This window comes from Palaemon carinicauda, chromosome 32 (genome assembly GCF_036898095.1).
Source record: "Palaemon carinicauda isolate YSFRI2023 chromosome 32, ASM3689809v2, whole genome shotgun sequence".
NCBI lineage: Eukaryota > Metazoa > Arthropoda > Malacostraca > Decapoda > Palaemonidae > Palaemon > Palaemon carinicauda.
In genome coordinates, this window is record NC_090756.1 from 82,281,964 (window position 1) to 82,306,347 (window position 24,384).

The 24,384-nt window shown below is 44.7% G+C and overlaps 1 protein-coding gene across 6 annotated transcripts in view; it reads left to right on the forward strand.

The window, feature by feature from the left end:
* Positions 1 to 24,384, forward strand: part of LOC137625416 (ADP-ribosylation factor-like protein 13B) — a 322,821-nt gene that overhangs the window by 132,364 nt on the left and 166,073 nt on the right. For all 6 annotated transcript variants that reach the window (XM_068356324.1, XM_068356323.1, XM_068356325.1 and 3 more), the window contains one exon: positions 13,522 to 13,637. In XM_068356324.1, the coding sequence (XP_068212425.1) occupies positions 13,522 to 13,637 (116 nt within the window). The remainder of the gene's footprint in view (positions 1 to 13,521; positions 13,638 to 24,384) is intronic.

The window sequence follows — 24,384 nt, forward strand, 5'->3', positions numbered from 1 at the left end:
GTAGAGAGGATAGGTCCCCCCCTTTTTTTTTCCTTTTTTTGATGTCGGCTACCCCCCAAAATTGGGGGAAGTACCTTGGTATATGTATGTATGTATGAAAGCTTCTCTCGGTCTTAGCGATGAAAGGCCACTTCTCGTCCTTGAGCCTTACCTTCTGACCAAAAGGAATTAACCTTTCCTATACGTCAGCATCGTCGCCTTTCTTCATACGGAGTTTTGAGCCTACCTGCCTTCAGTCGGAAAGGAGACTTCTTCCAGGGGCCATGGGTCGCATTCATTGGTCCCCAAAGGGTCCTCCCTACGATCCAGGACTCCAAGCAGCAGAACTTCACCTGACCTCGATGACAGGTCTCCAGCTTGTGTTGGCTTTGACCAAGAGAGTCCACGAACCCTATGGGCTGCCCTCAACGTCTCTCGTTCACAGTGATTGGCTGAATAGCTTGGACTCCAGAATTCGAGCCCTTCGGATTATTCAGATCATCGGCTACTATGCCAGGGGGAAACTGGAGGCGCTACCTCAAGGAGACCCCAGGAGCTGGCCTCCGCGTGTTAGCACTCTTTTTCACCTTGGGGAAGGTCAAGAGAAGGATCACCTATAGCATGTTCTTGACTTGGATTCGCAAGGTCATGGACTGAGCCTTGAATCCTGATCCTTCTTTGCATAAAGGAGACTGAGAGCTCATAACATTAAATGCAAGAGTACGCCCTAGCATTTTTTGAGGAGTACTCTGTGACACAGGTCTAGTCAGTGGGCTTGTGGAAGTATCAAATGACCTTCACCACCCACAGGAACATGGAGACATTCTCCATTGACCCTGTGGTGGCTGCACAATAAATGGTTTAAACACCTCAGGCTTCTTGATGGACAAGTAGCAGATGGGGGATGGCAGAGTTTAACCATTGTTATGTGTGGAATGAAGGACAAAGAATGACTTGCTCTTTCTTTCTTTTCATCTTCCACCCTGTGGGGTAACAGCACCTACAGTACTCTGCAAAGCTGGTCTTTACTGTCTGCAGGTAGAACCATTTCTCTTGTGCAACCTGGTACAGAGAGATAACATTACTGTACTAGAGAGAGGTATATTTTCGATCATACATAACCAAACCATTTTCTTCAACTAGCTCATAATTTTAACTAGCTTTATTTTTGTTCAGTAATACAATTGATATTCATTAGTGATACATCAATAAATAACATACCTTTTTTCTTTTACACATTTGTGTTTTAGAGCTTTTTTATTGCAATGCAAGCAAGATTCATTGATATTAATATGTACAAATAGAATGAACAAACCTTAATTGTTCAGTAAATAATTCTTTTAACATTTATTTATTAACCTACATGAAAGAAAAATATATTTCTAGTGTTTTGATATGTGTAGTAGCATTTTGTGTACGTACATACTGTACATACACACAATACAGTACTGTTCATTATATATTTTAATTTAAGAATGTACTTATTGATATGAAATTAATTCTAAGTAAATAATCATGACATTAAAAGGAAAAAATATGTTACAATTTGTTATTTATTTACTGAAATGAAAGAAAAATATATCGCTAATGTGTTTGATATGCATAGCAGCATTGTGCGTTTGTAAATACAATACAGTTTTGTTGAATAATCATGGCATTAAAAGGAAAGAATATTTTACGATCTGTTGTTTATTTACTGAAATGAAAGAAAAATATATTGCTAATGTTTTGATAGGCGTAGTGCTATTTTGTGTACATACATACACACTATACATACACACGATAGAGTACTGTACTGTTCATTGTGTTTTTTAACTTGATATAAGATTGGATAGCATGATCTTACGGTGATGACAAGCATCAAGGTAGGGAAATGACCAATTGTAGAGCAGGACGAGGTTGGCGAGTTTACAGTTTTGCTGTGTGCAAATTTTAAAATTATTTTTTGGCAGCCGGGTGAATCTTGTTTCCTATCATTGGGGGTTTGTCGTAATACGAGGCGAAAAAATCTTCACATCTTTTCGTATCATGAATTTTTTGTATCCAGAAACTTTAGTGTCGAGAGGTATTTCCGTACAAGCCAGCCTCCGAGCAAAATTTTGCATTGGGATACCAGCACAATCTTGAGACATGAGCATGCCTACAGATGGTAACGCTAGGTGGCCGAGCTCTTGGAAGAGCTCTAAGTCCGCAACACTTGTTCATTTCATGTGATCGTTGACTTCAGAACACATCTACTACGTTGTGTTTGCATTATTTTCGCGATTTTAACTATATTTTTTACCATTCTTCATAATAAATGATGGGTCCTAAGAAAGCGAGTGGTAACATTGGCAGAGAGAAGAAAAAATGCAGGATGATGATAGAGGTGAAGCATGAAAATATTGAGAAACATGAGCTTGGTGTCTGCATGAGTGAGTTGACAATATGTACAATCCTCAAACAGTAAAATAATGAAAATATTAAAAGTAAAAACAAAGTAGACAAGAATAAAAATTTAAGAAGAAATTAAGCCAAGTTCAGTCAAGTTTAAGTATTACGCTATGCGTAAGCAACAGTAGATATGGTACATGTACTGTTCAATACTCTCCCCTTCCCTCCCTCCATTTTCTGCACACATCGCTGTTAGTTGCTATTGTCTGTCTCCAAGGTAAGAACTCTATAAGAAAACCACATTTTAATGCATATCTCAGTAATCATTTATATCTTTTTGTGAGTGTATGGAAAGTATGTTTATACCATACAGTAAAGCAGTTAAAAACATGCCTTTGGTTTTATTATTATCATTAAGATACGAGCAAATTGTCATAAGAGCTCGGTCTAGGAACAAATTATTCTTGTATGTGGAGGTATTACTGTACTCTGTGATCCCATCGTCCTCACGCATGGAGGTTATTCAGCATCTCCTCTCTGAAAAAGGCTTTTCTTAAGAAATAGTGTCACAGATGTATGGATACCTCCAAAAATCCTCAGCAGCTGTCTGCCAGGCCAAGTAAGCCATTTTCTGTGGTTGGTTTCATGGGAGGGATGGCTCTCTTCTCGGATACCGTGTTCTGTTAATTGCAGTAAAGGGCTTTCGCTTAGGTTTGAGCCAAATCTTGAGATTTAAGGGGGTAGAATTTCTTCTTCAGAAGAAATCTCTGTGGTCACACTAGTTTGAGCAGACCTGTCCTCCAGTTGGGAGAGTCCAACGTTGTAGAATGTTGTTAAGGTACTACATCCTGGAGAAGAGGGCACCTTGTGAACCATTGAGGCAAGCCTCAGACAGGGACCTTAACCTGAAAACAGTTTTGTTGCTTACTTTAGCTTAGAGTAAACAAGTCAGTGAACTCCTTTGTTTCATGTTCAACATCACCCATTCAAGGGGGGTGAGAAGCAGGTTGCACTCTCCTTTGTCCCTAACTTTGCAGCATAAATGCAAAACTTTCGTTGCTTGATTCCAGGGCTTTTAGGAATATAATTGATGATCCAGATCAGCTATTATTGCATCCAGTGAGAAGCACCGAAGCACTGAGGTGCTATATCAAGTGGACGATGACTGTTAGACCTCACCTGCATAATCTCTTTCTTAGCATCGTAAGATCAAAGATAAAGGTATCCTATAATACCATCTTGTTCTGGCTGAGTGAGGCGATCTCTCAGACGTCCATTTCCTCTTCCACAGAAGGGACACAAGTAAAAGGTCATGACATGAGAAGTATTAGTACATCATTAGCTTTTGAGAGGAATTTCTCTGTGAATACAGGTTCTTCAGGCAGGTGTTGAAAGCATCAGATGATGTTCACCGCTCATTACCTGTGGGACATGACCCACAGGTCCCTAGATGCATTTTCCTCAGGATGTTTTATAGCAGCTCAGTGGGTGATATAGCTGCCTAGGCTCCTATTAACAGGCCCAGTAACTGTGGATCGAGGGCTGAGATTATCTAGTAAGACGGGATGCAAGTAGAAATTGAATGGACTTTTCTTATAATTTCAATCTTACCCTCTCCTTGGGTACAGTTTCGAAATACATCACTGTAGTGATATGTGGATTTTGGCCAGATGTAGTACGCAGACTGCCTAGTGTCCAAGTGCTAACCACTCTCCAACGTTCACTACGCAATAAAATATGGTGGAATGCCTAGAGATCTGAGTAGAAAATAAACAAGCAAGGATGAACTGAGCACTTGATTTTATACTGGGCAAGGAGACCCAGCTAGAACTGCAGTTGCTTAATATTATTCTAGAGGTATATCGTCTCACTTATTATTGATATGTTGTACTGAGTTCTTTTCTGTATTTCAAGTTATTTGAACATTAGGAGAGAAAAAAACAACAGAATGAATTTATACCGGCTGAAACATGAAACACCCTCTGGGAGGTAGTATATTAGAAAAAGATTATTAAGAAAAATATTTTAATTATTCAATGAGAGAAAAGAAAAACAAAAATAATTTATAATGATAAGAAATACAGGTCTTCAAAATCAGGAGAAAAGGCATAGGTATCTCCATGCAGAGCCTCTTGGGGGAATCAATCCTCTAAATATTTGATCTACATATATAAGTATAAATAAAGACCAACATAAGAGTGTACTGTATATATTTGGGCTAGATTCAAATGTAATTTGACAGGTTACTTAGTTACTCAAATTTTTCCTCAGAACCATCATTTTTTAAGTGATATTTCATCACAACTGCTTCAGAGGCTTCCTCGGTGCTACAATAAAAAAATGACGGCAAAATATCAAATACCCAGTTTAACATCCCAAAAGCCATGCTACAGAAGTCTACATATTGTAATACCTTAATAAATGCAACAGTGTGTACATTGCTGTTGCCTGGGTGGTCCAGTGATCTCACCCAGCAACATCACTGCTATATAAATATCCAGAAACAAAAGTTAACGCAGCCAACCTTGGCAGTTACAATCAAAGGGATTGTAAAACAATGTTACACATCTAACATGTCTCTACATTCTCACCTTTACATCAGAAAGAAATAATTATGCAATATATCGAAAAAGGCTTACAATCCTCAAGTGTTACACAGTATGTCATGGTTATTTCTATACCCATGAAATTGGATAAGAGGCGAGACCAACTATAATCATTGTTTGCAGATTGCAGAGTCACACATACAAAAATGAGGTATAACATATAAAGTCCTATTTGGTTATTATGCAGATTTTGGTCGAAAAAATTAACTTTCATTGTCTAATCACAACCTTGAAATCTTTACACAACGTCCTCATGAGCTACGCACCATCACCTGTGTTGAAAGTGCAACTAAGGCAAATTTCCAAGGGGGTTTTTGACACTTAGTCGGGTTCTTATCACAAGGTTTACCTTTAGGAGCAGGGTCATGGAGTTCAAGTTTCATTGTCTAGTAGATGTGGACACAAATAAAAGTTGTACCCAGCACAGATAATTCCCTTACTTCTTTCCCTGTCATTGCTTGCCCTCGCTTAGCACTCTGTTTAATATTCAGTAAACACTTCCAGATATTGTATAACCATATCTGGTAATAAAATAGTCAACACTATCAGCGAGGTCAAACTTAGCCCTTTCAAATTCCTCTACAGTGCCCTGTTGTTGGCAGGATTCACATTTTTTTTAATTTAAGCTCTGATACTTTGTGTGATAACTGGATTGAAATTAAAGGGGCATCAAAAGCAGAAGGGATTCTAAACGCTCTCACCACCTATCTTTGATAGGTTCTCCTAATTTCTTTAATTCAGATAATTTATCCAAGTAAACCTGTTTTTGACAGTCTTCACCATCTTATAAGAAATTTTAATATATGATCCCTACTGAGTGCAGGACACTGTCACTGTGAAAAAAAAGAAAGGGGGTCATGAAACAATAAATAAAGAGATTATAATATGAACCAAAAAAAATATTGTATAATTAAAAGAAATATAAAATAACAATGAAAATTAAAACAATTCGTATTTTTTCAACCTGTCTTTTTGTTAACACCGCCAGCTGGACTTGATCTGATAGTTAGGCAAGTGTGAAGGTACTGTATTCTTTACTTAAGCACAGAAATAAATTCCCCTACACCTTACGAGAGGGAGTGTGTTGTTTTCAGGCATACACATAATTGTTAAACGGTCTTCAAGTCACAGTTTCAACAAATCCATTTCTTACCAGGTCTATGAGACAGAAGATTTTGGCTCAAGTTTTTCTGTTCCCTGGTTAAGTTTTCAGCCAGTTGGAAATGGAACTTCCTCCCACCTAAGGAGGAGTCTCTTATAGTAAAGATGATAGTTTGTATTTGTGTGGGAAAAAATCACAAATCTTTAAAGTAGTTTTCATTCTTCCTAACTATACGAACCCAAGTTCTTTACTTAAACTTTAATGCTAATACCAGTCCTTGAGAAAGTTCTAGGATGTGATCTAAATGAAGTTGCCAGTGAGCCAACAGCAGTGGGGGGGGGGGGTTTACCTCCCCTCTACTAATAGGTAATTATATGTTGGTTGTTACACATTGTTATAATTCTAACTGCCGTGTTCCAGCTTAGCTGTTATCTATCCTCCTATAATAAAAGACTTAGGTTAATATAGTGAAGAAAAATACAAAATACTTAAAAATCTGAGATGTGATATGATAGAAATATATGGGAAATGAAATCATTTGTAAGTGTCTTTGATATATACCTTTTCAAAGACAAAAGTGGAATATCTTCTGAATATTTCATTGTTATGATAGTTTCAGCCCAATGTTTCACATTATGGGGGTGCATTTTTACCTCCGGCAACGAAGTTGGAAGGAGGTAATGATTTCTCCTCTGTGTATTTGTGTGTGTGTTTGTTTGTGAACAGCTTAATGGCCACAATTTTAAACATAGAATAATGAAACTTGCAGGGATTAGCTGTTATGTAAAAAGCTAAAAATAAGTAGATTTGGGAAAGTCAAGGCCAAAGGTCAAGGTCACGGTCAAGCAAAATGTCTTATTCACTTAATCAGCTATAAGTTTGGACATCATTGTCACAGAGACTAAACTTGGTTCAAAAGAAGTGATTAATTGCTTTTCACCTTAAGATCTTTTCCTTATAGGAAGTGACTCCAGAGATAAGACAATATTTCTGACATTGTCACATTTAACCCTTTTTTGCAGAAAACTCCCAGAGCATTAGTCCTTTCATACACCCAAATTCAAAGCTCATTAATAAGATATCAAATCCCTTACACAGACAGCACCATTCATCTCTTGTATACACTCCCATTTTATGGGTTGCAAGGTCTTCCCTTTACCATGACTTTTTGTTCCTACACTTGTTACAAACCTTCTACATTTAATAGGAGTAGGACTTCAGTGACACTGGAATTGCTTGTTAAGCTGTACCAGGTAGGCCCTGCCCACTTAACAGGTGGTGTTACCTTTACTTTGACTTGTCTGTGGTGGTGTATTGACATACAGTACTCTCCCTGCATCCTGCTTTGGCTTATTAATGTTTTTCCTTTTATCTTTTCATATTTTGAGGATGTTGCCACTACACGAGTAAAGCGAATTTTGATCCTTATCAATTATGTAGCTTCTTTAGGAGTCATGCTTGTTCACAGTCATCTCCTTGTACTGAGTGCAAGTAGTGACCTCCTGTATATTGGGTGGAGTTTGCAAAGAACAAGTCAAAAAGGGATACATTGCCTTTGGTCATGACAACACTGAAGCTGATGCTGAAAAAACTCAAGAGCTCCTCCTTCCTACCATCAGGTGCAAAACCTACTGTGTTCCCTTTGCCCCCAGGGAGTTCTTTGAGTGAGACCGTAATATTCCTTTCCACTAGCAAAGGCAATACCCCCCTGCCTCTCTCAAAGTGCTCTTGGCATTGTGTCGGCTGTTGATGACTCCCGTACACATCCGGACCTTGGTTTGCAGTGGCCATCCCTTGGGATTGATGGTGCCCCCTTCATCGGAGAAACTTCTTCAGGTACTAGCCGCTTCTAGAACTCAAAAGTCTTCCCGTCCTGGTGCTTCCTCTTCATCTGTTCCACCTGCTGAGGAGAGATGTGTTACAGTGCTCCTGACTTTTCCTTGCCTGCTGCTGCTGGGTATTACCCCTTGTCCCACACCAGCCTGAAATTTCCAGATTTTGGTTAAGGAGAAGCACCTGTGTTTGCCATCTCCCGTCTCTTTGCCTGTTCCTGTGCCTTCGTTGCTTGCCAACCCTTAGGAGGAGCTGTCTACTGCCCCAAGGAAAAAGAGGAGGAAGTTTCTGAGACATAGGATAACTGATCAGGAGAGTCTCTTCAGACACATTCTAGTTCCTCTAAATGGTTTTGTAGGAGCAACATTGCTATATCAAAACTTTTTCCTGGGGATTAGGTGAGGTACGCCGGTGCTAAGTCTCATCTAAGATGTGGCACTAATGTTATTCGTCAGAATACAGAGCAATGCGTTTTTCCCTCTCCTGGCCACGGACGTTCCCAGAACACTTCAGTGACCCTCTCTCCAAGTGCTCAAACTGCCCAAAAGAGTTCTGATGTTACTGAGATTTACAATTTTTCCTCAAGCTTTCACAGGCAACAAGTTCCCTCCCCATACGTACGAGGGAAGAAGGCTACTCATGGTCCTTGTTCTCTTGTCTCTCCAAGCGAGAATCCTCCACCAGCACGAGTTGTACGATCTCATAAATGAGAATGATCTCCTTGCGACCATGCTCTTCAAGCACTAGCATGATCACCCAAACGATCACTATTGCCTCTATGGACACGATGTTCTCCATGAACACAATCACTTCAACGATCACCTCTTAAGCGCACGGTCACATGCATTATCATGTTTCCGTACACGTGTTCGATTGTCCCCATGAGCATGACCACCTTAATGTGCATCTTGATGCACACGATTGTCTTAATGTGCATCTTGATGCGCACGATCGCCTTACTGTGTATCTTAATGCGTAGGATCGCCTTAATGTGCATCTTAATGCGCAGGATCGCCTTAATGTGCATCTTAATGCGCAGGATCGCCTTAATGTGCATCTTAATGCGCAGGATCGCCTTAATGTGCATTTTAATGCGCAGGATCGCCTTAATGTGCATCTTAATGCGCAGGATCGCCTTAATGTGCATCTTAATGCGCAGGATCGCCTTAATGTGCATCTTAATGCGCAGGATCGCCTTAATGTGCATCTTAATGCGCAGGATTGCCTTAATGTGCATCTTAATGCGCAGGATCGCCTTAATGTGCATCTTAATGCGCAGGATCGCCTTAATGTGCATCTTAATGCGCAGGATCGCCTTAATGTGCATCTTAATGCGCAGGATCGCCTTAATGTGCATCTTAATGCGCAGGATCGCCTTAATGTGCATCTTAATGCGCAGGATCGCCTTAATGTGCATCTTGATGCACACGATTGTCTTAATGTGCATCTTGATGCGCACGATTGTCTTAATGTGCATCTTGATGCGCACGATTGTCTTAATGTGCATCTTGATACGCACGATCGCCTTACTGTGTATCTTAATGCGCAGGATCGCCTTAATGTGCATCTTGATGCGCACAATTGCCTTAATGTGCATCTTGATGTGCACGATCGCATTAATGTGCATCTTGATGCACACGATTGCCTTAATGTGCATCTTGATGCGCACGATCACCTTACTGTGTATCTTAATGCGCAGGATCGCCTTAATGTGCATCTTGATGCGCACAATTGCCTTAATGTGCATCTTGATGTGCACGATTGCATTAATGTGCATCTTGATGCACACGATTGCCTTAATGTGCATCTTGATGTGCACGATTGCCTTACTGTGTATCTTAATGCGCAGGATCGCCTTAATGTGCATCTTGATGCGCACAATTGCCTTAATGTGCATCTTGATGTGCCCGATCACATTAATGTGCATCTTGATGCACACTATTGCCTTAATGTGCATCTCTATGCGCTCGATTGCCTTAATGTGCATCTCTATGCGCTCGATCACCTCAGCGATTGTTATCAGTTCCACACATACAATTGTCTCCATGAGCACGATCACCTCAATGCGCATCTCCATGTACATGATTTATGATACGCACACAGTCACCTTTAAGTGCAAGATGCTCACGATTCTCTGCACATGATGCCCTGCTCTTTTGGGTCACAAACTTCGAAGGCTACGGCTCATTGCACTTAGTCCCCATGATTTTATTCTCTTTATGCCAGACCTTTATATTTCTAGAAGGAACACATACATTTTTATTATTATCTGTCACCTAGTGATTAGTCTCAGGAAGGAAGATCAACAGATACTGTAAAAAGTATTTTACTGGGAAGGCTCCTCACATTAAGACTATGAGTGACAGGGTACCTTATCCTTTAAATTCTCAAGATCCTGACTTTTCCAAAGCTGTCACCTGCTCCCCCTGTCTGTGGAAAATATCACATCATAAGCCTGACGATCAGGATCTTTCAAAGCAAAGAGATTGGTCAGAGTTGCAGAACTTCTCCTGTGGTCTAGGTAGTTTAGCCTCCAGTGATCCATCCAATTGTGATCGTGGCTCCTAGCTGGATTATCCTACTTGCCATCATGACAAGGGACTGAAACAGGGGACTCCAAGAGCCATTTGTCAGCAGTGTTTGGAGCATCAAATGTAGTGTCTCCTCGACCTCAAAGGGCATAAGAATGAAAGGCAGCTCAGCTTCAGAGCTGAAACGTTGATAATTGATTCTTTCTTCCGCTGCAAAGTATTGATCCAGTTCCAAAGGGAAAGAGAGTTCATGTCGAATCCTCCCTCTGGGTGAATAAAGTCTCAGGGCAGGGGTAACCGATCTAATTCCAATTCAGATCTACTCCTTGTGGAATCCAAATATCCTGATATGGAATCTATCTTCCATCTAGGTTTTGGCCCTGATCAGAAAGTTCAATGACCTTGGCCATACTTCCACGTAACCCATTTTGGAGGGGATGATTATGATTGATTGACACTTCGGTGCCATTCAGAGATTGAGTCCTACCCTTGAGCTTCTGTGTTCTGTTCTTGAATAGGATGCCTTGGTCAGGTTGAATTCGCAAGGCTTTGGGCCTAAAAATGCACCCCATTCAAGCTGATCCACCAAGATCCTACCTAAAGTCCTCTCTCAACGGAGATCTTATGTGCTGGAGGAAGCACTACTATCACCTCTTCTCATTGACTCAGCAATAGCAGCTCTGATGAAAGTTGCCTCTTCAAACAGACTTAGCCATGATGGCACCTTTTTCTTGTCTGAAACATTATTATTATTATTATTATTATTATTGTTATTGTTATCGTTATTATTATTATAATTATTATTATTATTATTATTATTATTATTATTATTATTATTATTATTATTATTACTACTACTACTACTACTACTTTCTTAGCTACATCCCTTGTTGGAAAAGCAGGATTTTATAAGCCCAGAGGCCCCAACAGGGAAAATAGGCCTGTGAGGAGAGGAAATAAGGAGAAAAGAGAAGTAATTAACAATTAAAATAATATATTTATGAACAGTAACAACATTAAAATAAATATTTCTTATATAAACTATAAAAACTTTAACCAAATAAGAGGAAGAGAAATAAGATAGAATAGTGGTTCAAAGTGTACCCTCAAGCAAGAGAACTCTACCCTAAGACAGTGGAAGACAATGCTACAGAGAGGCTATGGCACTATCCAAGACTAGAGAACAATGATTTGGTTTTGTAGTGTCCCTCTCTTAGAAGAGCTGCTTACCATAGCTAAAGAGTTTCTTCCACCCTTAGCTAGGGGAAAGTAGCCACTGAAAAATTACAGTTCAGTATCTAACCCCTTGAGACAAGAAGAATTATTTGGTAATCTCAGTGTTGTCAGGTGTGTGTGAGGACAAAGGAGAGTGTGTAAAGAATAGGCTAGACTATTCGGTGTATGTGTAGGCAAAGGGAAAATGAATTATAACCAGAGAGAGGGATCCAATGTAGCACAGTCAGGCCAGTCAAAGTACCCAATAACTCTCTAGTGGTAGTATCTCAATGGGTGGCTGGTGCCCTGGCCAACCTAATACCTACAAAGTTAGATAAACCAGTGTTTTGGGGCTGTGTGTCACTTTGCTTTGTTTCAAAATTGGTTTCCTTCTCTTTTAACCCCATCTGCAGAAGTATCACAATTTAGTGACCTCCCCATCACTTCATGGGTGGATACTATTCAGCATCTCCTCTGTGAAAAAATGCTTTTCCCAAGGCTTTGCACTGGAGATGTATGGATACCTATGAAGAATAATTGCAGCTGCTTATTAGGAAAAGTGGGCTATCTTCTGTGATTGGTGTTGTAGAAGGGATGTTTCTGTCGGACCCTCTGGGCAACTAATTGTCAATTTCCTCGTCTACCTACACTGAGAGAAGCTCCTCTCAGTCTGAGTGGTGAAGGACTGAGCCATGAGCCAGGTCTTCAGGCTGTAGGATGTGGACCTCTCTTCTTTGTGGGAACTGTCTATGCTCATGAGGAGCTTTAAGCCGTCTACCTGCCCAGGAAACTCAAACCCCCAGCTAAGCTATCACATAAGTTCTTAGCTCTCGGTAGTGTTTTCTGTACAGACCCTTAAGGATGGTATCTGATAGGAATGGGACTCTCAATACTATTTTTTTACTTCCATTAGCATAGGTAAAAAGTGCAGACAAAATACATGGCATCTCCTATTCTATGAATCATTCCGTTTGATGGAAGAAGGTCTTTTTAACCTTTGTTATGGAGTTTGTCAAACCTATAGGAGGACATTATTGTTTACCTCTCTTAGGTCATGATATGGGCAATGAGGGCCCTGTGACCTGTGATAGTTGCTCATCAGATTGTGTAGAGAGCCTAGCTCTCTCATGGGACAAGGAGCAACTCGTCTTAGATAAAGGTCGCGACATAAGCCTAGAATGAAAAGTAAGAATATCTGGCTGTTTTTACTTTCTTCTTCCCTCCTTCTATTGGGGTGCAGCTTGAGGCAGGTAAGCTACTTAACAGAGTACTTTTTTACAACTAGTTTTGTATTGAAATATCTCTCCCATTCTTCTGTTTTGAGGGGAAGAATGGATAGAATGTAAACAACCATTTCTTACATAAAGCATATATATTTAGCTATGCATATCCTTAGGGATATCCTGTAGATTCTTCAGAGACCACCATCCAGTTCCTAGTAGAGACGTATCCTCATGCCTATGATATGTTCATGCTTGATTAGTTAGGAGTTTGACAAGGAGTCATGACTCCAGTTTCATACAGGACTATACTGACATTTCCCCGGGCCAGTCGTGGTATAGGGACTTCCAGCCTTTTACCACAAGTCTCCTATTAAAGGTCAAAGGTTTTTATTAAGTATTAAAGCAAATCACAAAATGATGAATGTATTTGTATTTTTCCTACCAATGGAAACCTGAGACTTTCAAGTTACACTACCCGCCACAACCAAAATTATATTTATTGCAGCATGATTATTGATGGAACTTGCTTCTTTTTGACATTTCATAGATATTTTTGGAAAGTGGGTTTGTTATATAGTAAGTGTTAAAGCATCCTGCACAATATATGTTATTTGAAAAAAAAAAACAATCTCTATTTTTTGTTTCGCTTCGCATCACAGGTACATGGTGTTATTTTTGTGATTGATGCCAGCGCTCCAAATAGAATACGAGAATGTCGAGACGTTTTAACAGAGTTGCTATCTCATAAAAAGATTACTGGGAAGCCTGTTCTTGTGTGAGTACATTTACTGTGTATCTGTTTTTTTAGCTCTGTTAACATAACTGCTGTTTTTGGGTATACTGTAATTCTGTACAGTACTGTATGTTGTGTCTTAACATGATGAATTTTAACTTCTTGAACTTCAGTTTAATGGATTTTGGTGCTAATTAAACTCCTTATAGTCAAGTAGAAATGAAAATCATAATCAATACATATCAGAGTAAAGTACAGTATTCTGCTAAATATGCAAGCCATACAGGATGGCTTTTCTTAACTTGTAGGTGTGGTTTGTTTGGTTTCCAGGGTAACTGACCCATCATACCCTCACTTGAACTTGTACCTAATTTCCCTTGTTGGTTTCGTGCGTGTTGGTTGTATTATAAAGACGCTCTGCAGTACTCCATATCATATAATTTATCATAATATGATCCTTTGTCTGTGAATAAGTATGTAGATGAGACTACTAGTTTTAGTAATATATTTTTATTTACCAAAAAGACTAAACTACAGCCAAGTTGCAAACTGTACTGTATTGACACTACATTATAGAGAAGTGCCATAGAGGCCTAACAGGTTATGTAATAAGAACCAAATTTATTGCAAATTATTGTGCCACTTAATGACTTTTTTGGGCTCAAGCCATGTCGTCCTGATGGAAGGTTCTTAAGAGTAGCTTCCAAAGGGATATTTGACTACAGTGATATTCCCAGAGAATTTACCTTTAGGTCTCCAGAATTCTAACTCCTGGTGCGAATATCCTTAAAGTTTCTCCTAAGGATATCCCATAAATCAGGTGACGTATATCTTGATATGACACATAGCAATCTTTACCCCGAATAGCGGTTTCGCTTCGAGGGGGAAAGTGGCAAAAATAGAAGGGGAGCCGTTGTCAAGGTTACCCTTTCTCCCGTACTACTACGAGTATCTAGATGGCGCTGTATGTCAACTCAGCGCGCTATTCCTATAGTTGTAGCGGTCTCGCACGGTGATTTTCCCTGTTGCTCTCTCGTTACTCTTTGGTTTTTCTGGATTTATAATGCAATCTCCAGCCTCTTCTGCCTCTGGAAAGTTGAGTATTTGATCTTTACAGTGTATAATTTTTAGCTCCTGCCTCACAGTGAAATTAGATTGATTTCAAGAGTTGGAGCTTCGCCTGCACCGGAGGCGCCATGGGCGCTGTCATTCATAATGCATGTGTTATTTAGTTAGCCTGAACGACTTTCCCGGTTTTAATAGCATGAATATTCACGAAGATAGTCAGTTAATTATTCTAGGAAGTTATATATATTATGCCGATACTTTCTTAAAGTTTCAGCGATTTAGGTAACCGAACCTTGTCCGCGCTAGGCTTCCTAGCCTACGCGCTTTAGTTTACCTTCATGCATGATGTAAAATGACATTCCTAGTTGTAATAGCAATTAAATATGAAGCTATTTAGGCAAATTATACTTGTAAGATATATTGATTGTATATATTTCTTCTTCCTCTTCAATCGTATACGAGTGAGTTTCGGCGATTTAGGTAACCGAATCTCGCCTGGCACTAGGCTACTGGCCTAGGTGCTTTAGTATAGTTTCATACATGTTCTCGATTTACCCTCGTGTATCGTTTTATCAATTCAGGCGGAGATAGATATCTCCCCGAATTATTACATAAATCGATACTAGTCTCCAGTGGAGATTTAAGGGTAATACCTTCTTCCCTCTGAGTGCAGCCATAGGCCACAACCCTATCGTAGTCTTGCCATCGAGTAGACTTTCCTGCTTGACTGGGCTAGTGTTTTCAGTCTCTTTCCCTGGCCGGCAGATAGCCGACTTTGGGTTTTTGGCAGAACCTCAGAGTATTCAGTCTTTTGCTGGCGACTGGCCGGCAGGGTGAGTAGTCACTCCCCTGCCGGCCTCAGCCGCCGGCATAGGAGGCTAGACCTCCCTAGGCCGCACTTGAAGTGGTTGTATGATGCTTCCACCTTCTCCCCTGCGGTCTAGAAGACTAGTCCTGTGCTCGCAGACACTAGGCTGAAGAATAGACATTCTTCTGCCGCCTAAGATGGCGCCGGCACTGAAACGATATTTGTTCCAACACGGAGTACTTACCTCGAACTACTTTCATAGGAGTATCTGGGATCTCCTCCCAACCGACCAGAATTTTGTGTAGTTTACCCTACTCCCGTTTTCTATGCGGGGTAACCTCTGGCGGAGTGATACGTGCCACGAGGCGACCCGGGGTCAGAGAACATGCTTGCTCAGGTCTCGAGATCCAGTAAGTTTTCTGGTCGCGTCGTGATAACATCTCGACGCGTTCTCCTTACCCAGTGCGACCCTTTGTGTCCTACGTGGTTCCCACATGGTTCCCTTGTGTTCATACCTTATCCTACCTTTCCCTCTGTGCTCGTTATGGAGCATCCCCGCCGTTGCCCCGGGCCTATGGCCGGTAAATCTTGTGGGGCCTTTCTTTCCAAGCCGAAAGTCGACCCCCACTCTTTGTGTTCGTCGTGTATGGGCAGTGTGTGTTCCCTACAGCCATGTGTCCGGAGTGTGAATCCTGGAATGAAATTCAGTGGGTGCGCCACGGCACCAAAATGAAGAAAGCTACCAAGAGATCGCCGAAGAAGTCTAGAATTGCCTCGCCTCTTGCTTCGCCTGCTGCCTCTTCGGAGAGGGCTTCTCTGCCGCCTTCCCCTACCCAGAGTAGGGGACGAGGTAAGTCCGTTGCGGGGAAGCGGCCCATTGCTCTTCCCCAGGAGTCTGTGATGTCTGTTGGTGGGGATGTTGTGTTGGCTCAGGCAAGTGGGGGGCCTGAAGGAGGGACAGGAGTGTGTTCGGGAGACGAGGTCCTGGTGCCAGCAGGGCCCATCTCTACCGACGATCCTATGTGGGGGAAGCCCGCTACAGCCTCTTTCCCCGCTTCTTGGGTCTACGTTTCAGGTACGTCAGCGGCCGGGGGAGACGCCGAGAAGGAATGTTCACCGAGTTCGGACCCCCTCGCGTGGGCGCCGTCAAGGACGCCCTTCAGGTTGCCCATGAGACTGGAAGAGGAGTTCGACACCTGATTTGTCCGCAGGAAAGTGCCTCGATCTTCCCCGGCGACGTGGGCAACTCTCCCGCCCGTCTTTCTTCAACCTTCTTCGCCAGCGGACCGGCATGAAGATCCATCAGCAACTCGGGACGCCTCGGACGATTCAGCACGTTCCCTCCAGTCATCGGTCTCCTCTTTTGGGTCGTACTCTTTCTCCTTGGAGGACGAAGGTCCGAGGGACTCGAGGAGGAGACAAGAGAGGTCCCGAAGGAAGAGGTCCTGTTCCCGATCACGCCACGCCAGGAGACATTCCAGATCCCTCAGGAGGAAGCACAGGAAGAGTTGCGTGTCAAAAGGCGAATGGTTGTAAGTCACCATCCCCCGCAGCCACCTCCTAGGAGCTTCAGCAGCCCCGAGTACCTCTGGCTGGCTCCCTAGAGCTCCTTCGCCATCCTCACGGTACGTCTCCTCCAGCAGACCTGATCATTGACGGAGGTCATCGCACCAGGTCTTGGTCGACAGGCATAAGCCCGTGAAGGTTCTGACTTCATCCGCCCAGCGGAGAGTCGCCCCTTTGGACTGGCAGCCTTGTCCCGGCCTCCGGTTCTTCGATAGCCCGCCCTGAACGAAGGAACCAACCAGCCAGCACAGGGAAGCCCGCAGCTCCATGGATCTCCGCAGGAGCTCCATCCGTCCAGCGGAGGCAGCCACTGGCTCGACCTGGCAGCATAGCATCCATACCCGGTACCACGACAGCTCCATTCAAGCTTCGTGGTCAACCACTGGTATACCAGGGTACTCACACCCCACGGATTCCCTGGGAGGGGGTAGACCCATGACGGCTACCTTCGTCTCGGTGGCTCCATCCGTGATGGAGCCAGCCACTCCATCGTCCCTGCCACCCCCGTCCAAGCATTGGAGGCGGCCGCTGACACACCCATGACGGCTACCTCCGTCCCGGCGGCTCTATCCGTGATGGAGCCAGCCACGCCATCGTCCCGGCCAGCCCCATCCAAGCATCGGAGGCGGCCGCTGACATAGCAGGGTACTTACACCCCATGGATTTCCCCGGGAGGGGGTAGATCCATGACGGCTACCCCCGTCCCGACGGCTCCATCCGTGACGGAGACAAAGTGGCTTTCCCCCCTAGCGGGTCGAACAGGGCTCTTGCCGCTCCAGTGCCTGCCTCTGTGGCTGCTGGAGAGGCCCCCGCATCTTTGCCCAGTGTTTCTTCGGTTCCGTCCGCCCGTCGGATGTAGACGTTGGCACACGTAATCTTTATCTTGCCTTGTCTGGCAAGTCACCGGCTCCATCTGTCCAGCGGAGGCAGCCGCTGGCTCGGGCCGGCAGCATGGCATCCATACCCGTTGCCACGTCAGCCCCAGCCAAGCATCGGAGGCAGCCGCTGGCATATCAGGCTACTTACACCCCACGGATTTCCCTAGGAGGGGTAGACCCGTGACGGCTACCTCCGTCCCAGCGGCTCCATCCGTGATGGAGGAAGCCGCTCCATCGGACCAGCCAGAAGTGAGGGATACAGCTGCCCCCCACGGATTCATCCGTGCTTGAGGATGTAGCTGACACAGAGGATCAAGTGGTAGAGGGCTTGTTAGACACGGAGGATCAAGTAGTAGAGGGCTTGTTAGACACGGCCGAGTGTTCCCCCGGCGAAGTATCCTCCTATAGACAAGTCCTGGCTCTGATCCGTCACCACCACAGATTAGACGAGCCTAAACCGTCATCAGGGCAGGATTGGCTTTCAGGTTTGGGGAGGATGGTGGATAAAGCCGGCCAGCGGAAACTATCCTTGGCCCTAGCGCAGGACGTGGCACTAGGCATGGAGCTCGTCGATAAATACGTTGATGGAACATAAGAACTCCCGAAGAGCCCAAGGGCCCTTCAGGCTCCTGCCGGGACTGAGGACCCAGAAGAAATTCCATGTTCCAGATGGGCTTCATGCAGGTCCCCGCTCGGAAGAAGCCTTTGCAACGTTAAACTAGGGCAGTGCAGATGACAGATCCCTCACTGCACCAGTGGTTTTCTCTCAAGCAGTAGCCTCCATAATGGAGGACACCTCGCGAGACATAGTCAATGTGACCTCCTGGCTGGACTAGTGGGCATGCACCCTGGAAGGGTTCCAGCTATCTCTCAACCTGTCAGTACCAGGGAATCAGGCCCTTCTACAAGAACTCATTGGCTCAGAAGGGAAGGCGATGAAGTCCCTTACCTTCCAGTCCCTGACCCAGTCGGTAAACTGGGTGTTAAGGAGGAGGGACAAGGTCCTTTCAGGATCTCCCGTAGACTTCCTGAATGGGAAACAAAGTTTCGGAGGAATGCGCCTGTGTGAGGTGAAACCGTGTTCCCCCTACAAGCAGTAGAGAGAGTGGGAAAAATTAAGGACTCGGGAGCCCAGGCTGTCAGTGGCAAGACGTCCTCCCCATAGGAGACCATCAGCGGACGTGGCCAACCCACCTACAGCACCACTTCCTGGCAGCATCCCCGCGGTCCTCCCGCAGGAGCGGTGCCCCAGCCCAGTCCTCCTTTAGGCAAAATACGCCGGCTCAAGGAGTGCTAGCAACTTTGAGGGAAGAGGATTTCATGATGTCCCTGGATCATCAAGGACGACCTTTTCAGGTCCCCATGCATCCCTCCAGCAGGAAGTTCCTCAGGGTGAAGTAGGGATTCCAGTCTCAACAGTTCAGGACTCTCTGCTTCGGACTGTCAACGGCTCCTCAGGTGTTCACGAGGGTGGTCACTGTAGTATCAGCCTTGGCCCACAAGCAGGGCATCAGGCTGATCCAGTACCTAGATGACTGGTTGCTGCTTTCAGCCTCAGAGACAGTCTTAAAGGAGCAAGGAGCGAAGCTATTGCAGTTCTGCAGGGAACTAGGGATCACCATCAACTTGGGAAAGTCCTAGTTAGACCCCACCACCAGGATAACGTACTTAGGGATCGTGCTGGACTCCCAATTAGGAGGGCATTCCCCTCTCAAGAGAGGCTGAGCAACCTGGATCAAGTTATTCGACCATTCCCGACAGGTGCGCTATTGAGAGCCAAGGACTGGCAGAGGCTCGTGTGCCACCTGGTCTCGTGGGAGAAGTTGGTTCCTCAGGGGAGGCTCAAGCTGAGACCGGTCCAATATAAACTGAAGGACCTTTGGCCACCAGGAGCCCCAGACTCCAGGAACATGTTCCTCTGGTGATCCGACAGGGCGAACACCCTTGAGGGGTTACCATTCGCGTCCATTCCTCCAGAGGTGTTGCTCTTCACAGACGTATCAAAGGAGGGGTGGGTAGCCCATCTGCTTGGGAAAACAGCAGAGAGGAAGTGGTCCCCGGAGGAGAAGGCCCTTCACATAAACGTGCTCGAGCTACTAGCAGGCCAAAAAGCCCTCGCAAGGTTCGCCCATCGTCTCCGTGGAAACACGGTAGTGCTCGGGTGCGACAGTGCCACTGTGGTGGCATACATAAAGAAGCAAGGAGGTGAGATCAAGGGGGTTGTGCAACGTCACGTCTCAAATACTGGAATGGGCTGAAAAGGAACGCATCAGCCTCACAGCCAGGTTCATTTCAGGAAAAGTAACGTTCTAGCCGACGGCCTCGGCAGGACACGGCAAGTAATGGGGTCGGAGTGGTCCTTACACCCACAGGTAGCCCAGAAGGTCCTCCAGAGGTGGAGCTCACTGGTGATAGACCTTTTCGCCACGGGGCTCAACGGACAGTTCCCCGTGTTCTATTCCCCGGCGCCAGACCCAGCAGCAGAGCTCGAAGACGACTCCCAACGCTCGTGGGACGGATTCAACGTTTAGGCCTTTCCTCCCTTCGGGATTCTCAGGCAGGTTCTCAACAGGATCAGGCAGCCAAGAGATACAAGGTTAATTTTGGTAGTGCCCAGATGGCCGGAGATAGAGTGGTTCGCGGACCTACAAAACCTGGCAATCCTTCCTCCGTGGCCTCTGCCGGTAAGAGAAGATCGGCCACACCAGCCCTACTTCCAAAGGGTTTCACGAAAACCCCCAGTGCCTTCAGCTACACACGTGGAGGTTATCGGGCGTCTACTAAGGAAGGAAGGATACTCGAAGAGGACAGCCTTGAGGATGTCCGGTTATCTTAGGAAATCCTTGGTCAGGGTTTACCAGGCCGAGTGGGCCACATTGGTGAAGTGGTATGCGGTTCAGAACCTGAGGCCCCTGGATGCATCGGTCCACAGGATTGCAAGGAGCTCACCCTCAAGACGGTCTTCCTGTTAGCCCTTGCGTCGGCAAAAGAGTAAGTAAAATTCATGGGCTGTCTTACGAGGTCTCACACTCGAAGGGGTGGTGAGAAGCTACTTTCAGGTTCTTGCTTACCTTCGTAGCCAAGACTCAGAACCCAGCTGTTTGGGACCCTAGGTTTGAAGGGTTCTCATTGCCAGCAATCCCACGTTCAGACACCCGAGGGACTTGCTACTGTGCTCAGTCAGAGCGGTACGTAAGTACCTAGAGAGAACGGCCAGACTTCGCCCCGATACCAAGAGTCTGTTTGTCTCCTCAGGACTAGTGAAGAGGCCGGTCTCTAAGAATACGATCTCCTTCTGGCTGCGGCAGGTGATCATGAGAGCCTACGACAGTTCGGGGGTCTCTCTTCTGGGAAAGCCTAGACCCCCTGACATTAGGGACTGACTACTTTGTTGGCCTTCGAGAGGAACATGGCAGCAGTGGACCAGATCCTGAGAGCAGGCACGTGGTCAAGGCAGTCCACCTTTACGGCTCACTACCTGAAAGAAGGTTCGAGAAATCCTTGGACGGGGTCTCTCTTGGTCCTGTCATTTCTGCGCTCCAAAAGATTTAAGGTGTAGCTCCGGGGTGCATAACCCTTGAGTCCTTCACCTTCCATGGGATACACTGTCAGTGAATGAATACGTCTCCGAGGATTTTTACAGAGGTGAGGTACTTAGACACTAAGATAGTTTTTTGCATAGTTTTCCCCTAATTTCTCGTTTCTATTTTTGGGTCAGCAGAACCTAGCCTCCTTTCTAGGTTCCTTTTTTCCCTTTGTAATCGGTCTCTAGGTCCGGAAGGCCACTCCCACCTCCTAAAGTATAAGTCTCCTAAGAAAGTAGTTCGAGGTAAGTACTCCGTGTTGGAACAAATCACAAATTTTAAGTAATTGTATTTTTCCTAACAGTACTTACCTCGAACTACTTTCGGGTTATGGCCCTCCCATCCTGCCCCGAGTGCCTTACAGGACTTCATAGAAACCTATCTACCAAAACTTCCTGGAGCTCGAGACCTGAGCAAGCATGCTCTCTGACCCCGGGTCGCCTCGTGGCACGTATCACTCCGCCAGAGGTTACCCCACATAGAAAACAGGAGTAGGGTAAACCACACAAAATTCTGGTCGGTTGGGAGGAGATCCCAGATACTCTTAAGAAAGTAGTTTGAGGTAAGTACTGTTAGGAAAAATACAAATTACTTAAAATTTGTGATTTCTCCCAGGTTGAGAGGGGGCGGCAAGACTGCTGCCTTCCCCTTAACTCTATTGGCAGATGCTAGGTAGAAGAATAGTTATTGTTCTGCTGCCTAGGACGGCGCTGATATTGAAACAGAGTTTCTTCGTTGTGTGGTAGGACCGGCAACACTCCCGCCTCTTTCCACACTTCATACAGGACCCTTTTCCCTACCCCCTCTATCCTTTAGCGATGGCCTAGCCATCGCAACCCTTTGGCCGTCGTCCTACAATCTCACCGCTTGCCGGCGGGTTGTGGAGCTGGCCGGGGCTCCTTCATAGCAGCTGTTTAGTCGCTCAGCCTTCCCTTATGGACGCAAGGCTCCGGGAAAGCTGTGCCGGCTGGGCCGGCTGCCAGTGGGTTGTTGAACAGCACGAGGAAAATTTCTAGACTTTTCCGTCGTCCTTTTAGGTTGGGGACTTTCATGGGTAGATAGAATAATATAGAAAAGAATGTTAAAACATGTGATTTTTCTACTCTTAGAGAGAGAGAGAGAGAGAGAGAGAGAGAGAGAGAGAGAGAGAGAGAGAGAGAGAGAATATCCCGCCAGTGTTTACAAAACTGTCACGGTCAAGATATGTGCCTAGGCTGGCGGTCTTTGGACATAACGATCCCCTGTCTATAGCAGACCAAGGAATCCATAGTACAAGAAGAACAGTGTTTGTCGCCGAAGAATATGCATTAGCTGAAGGAGTCAACGTTATGGAATTTGATTACACCAGCAGAGCGTTCGTCTAGGTGTTATCAGCGGCAGGGTTTTAAGGAATACCAACGAGAGAGAGAGAGAGAGAGAGAGAGAGAGAGAGAGAGAGAGAGAGAGAGAGAGAGAGAGAGAGAGATCTCTCTCTCTCTCTCTCTCTCTCTCTCTCTCTCAGGGAAGAAGAGAAGACGTAAGGACCAGAATGCAGACGTAACCAGCTTTGTCCGAGATGTCAGAACGAGTTGCCCCCTGCCCTCATTACCAACCACGAAATGCCTGGACCTGAAATATCTACATTCCTGTCACCCGTCGAGAGCTGCTGTGAAGAGTAGTATTCTTTTTGTATTATTTATCTACTATCTTGACTGTTCCCCTATTTGCTGGAGTGTAGTTTAATCAAATGATTTTCTTTGTTTAGTTCAGTGCTTCCTAAGTACTCAATCAAGAAACATTTACCTTTGACTAGTTGTAAATAAAATTATGTTTTCTTTTGCGAGTTTTCTTTCTATATTTCCTTTTGTTTGATTGCTTATGGTAGTTGAAAAGTCTCCATTTCATTAATCAATTCAACAGAACCTGGTTCGATCCCCACGAGGATCGTAACAGGGACCCACAACCGTGCAAGACTTTCTCTTTGAAAGGATGCTTCACTTCTGGAGAAGTCCTATGTTCTCCGTGGTGGCCTCCTTAATCACCTTAACTACCTCATTTGGAAAGAGATCTCTACCCCAGATGTTGGAAGATATCAGCTTCCTGGTTTCGTGTTTTACTGTTGCGGCAGTGAACACAAAGTCTCTACAGGCTCTCCTAGCCTTCATAAAGGCATAAAGGTCTTTTACTAAGGTGGCCATATGCATTTTGGCCAAGACCATGAGCATGTCTGGGGTACTTTGGTGGGTTGAACACAACTCTATGCAGTTCTGTCGGGATAGGGAGGCTGCAAGTCTCTCCTTTGTCTCTTGTTCGTTATACAAAAGAAACTCGGATAGTTTAGGGAGATTCTTGCTAAACTGTTGACTAGCGACATCTGCGTCTAGTCTTCCTACTGAAAAGGTTAAGTGGAATTCCTTCCAATCCTTCTCCTGCCTGGGAAAGGCTAGTGACAGAGGCTTGCACTCTTTGAGTGCAGGACATGGTATACCTGCCTCCACTGCCTTGGCAACAGATTTAAATGCCTTCCACGTAAATGGGAATGATATTGAAGCAGGAGCAAGAAAGGAAGGGTGTCTGTTACCTAGTGTGAATACTTTCGACACCGAGTAACCCGCCTTTCTCAGGCTACTTGACAAGATAGCCTGTGCCTTATCATGGTCAAAACTTATGACCTCCTTCAGTTCCGTATCTTTTTTTGACGTTGGTTCATGTCTCAGTCAAATGAAGCAATTGGGGAAAACATCAAAGCTTGGCCAAAACTGGAGTTTGTCCAAAGGAACAGCACCCATCTTTTCCGAGATGTAGAGTTTGCCGTTTAAAATTGGCATAAGCTCCACAAACCTCCAGGGATTGGTTTGGAGCATGTTGGAAGGTCTTGGTCTCTGGGTCATTTGTATGACCCTTGG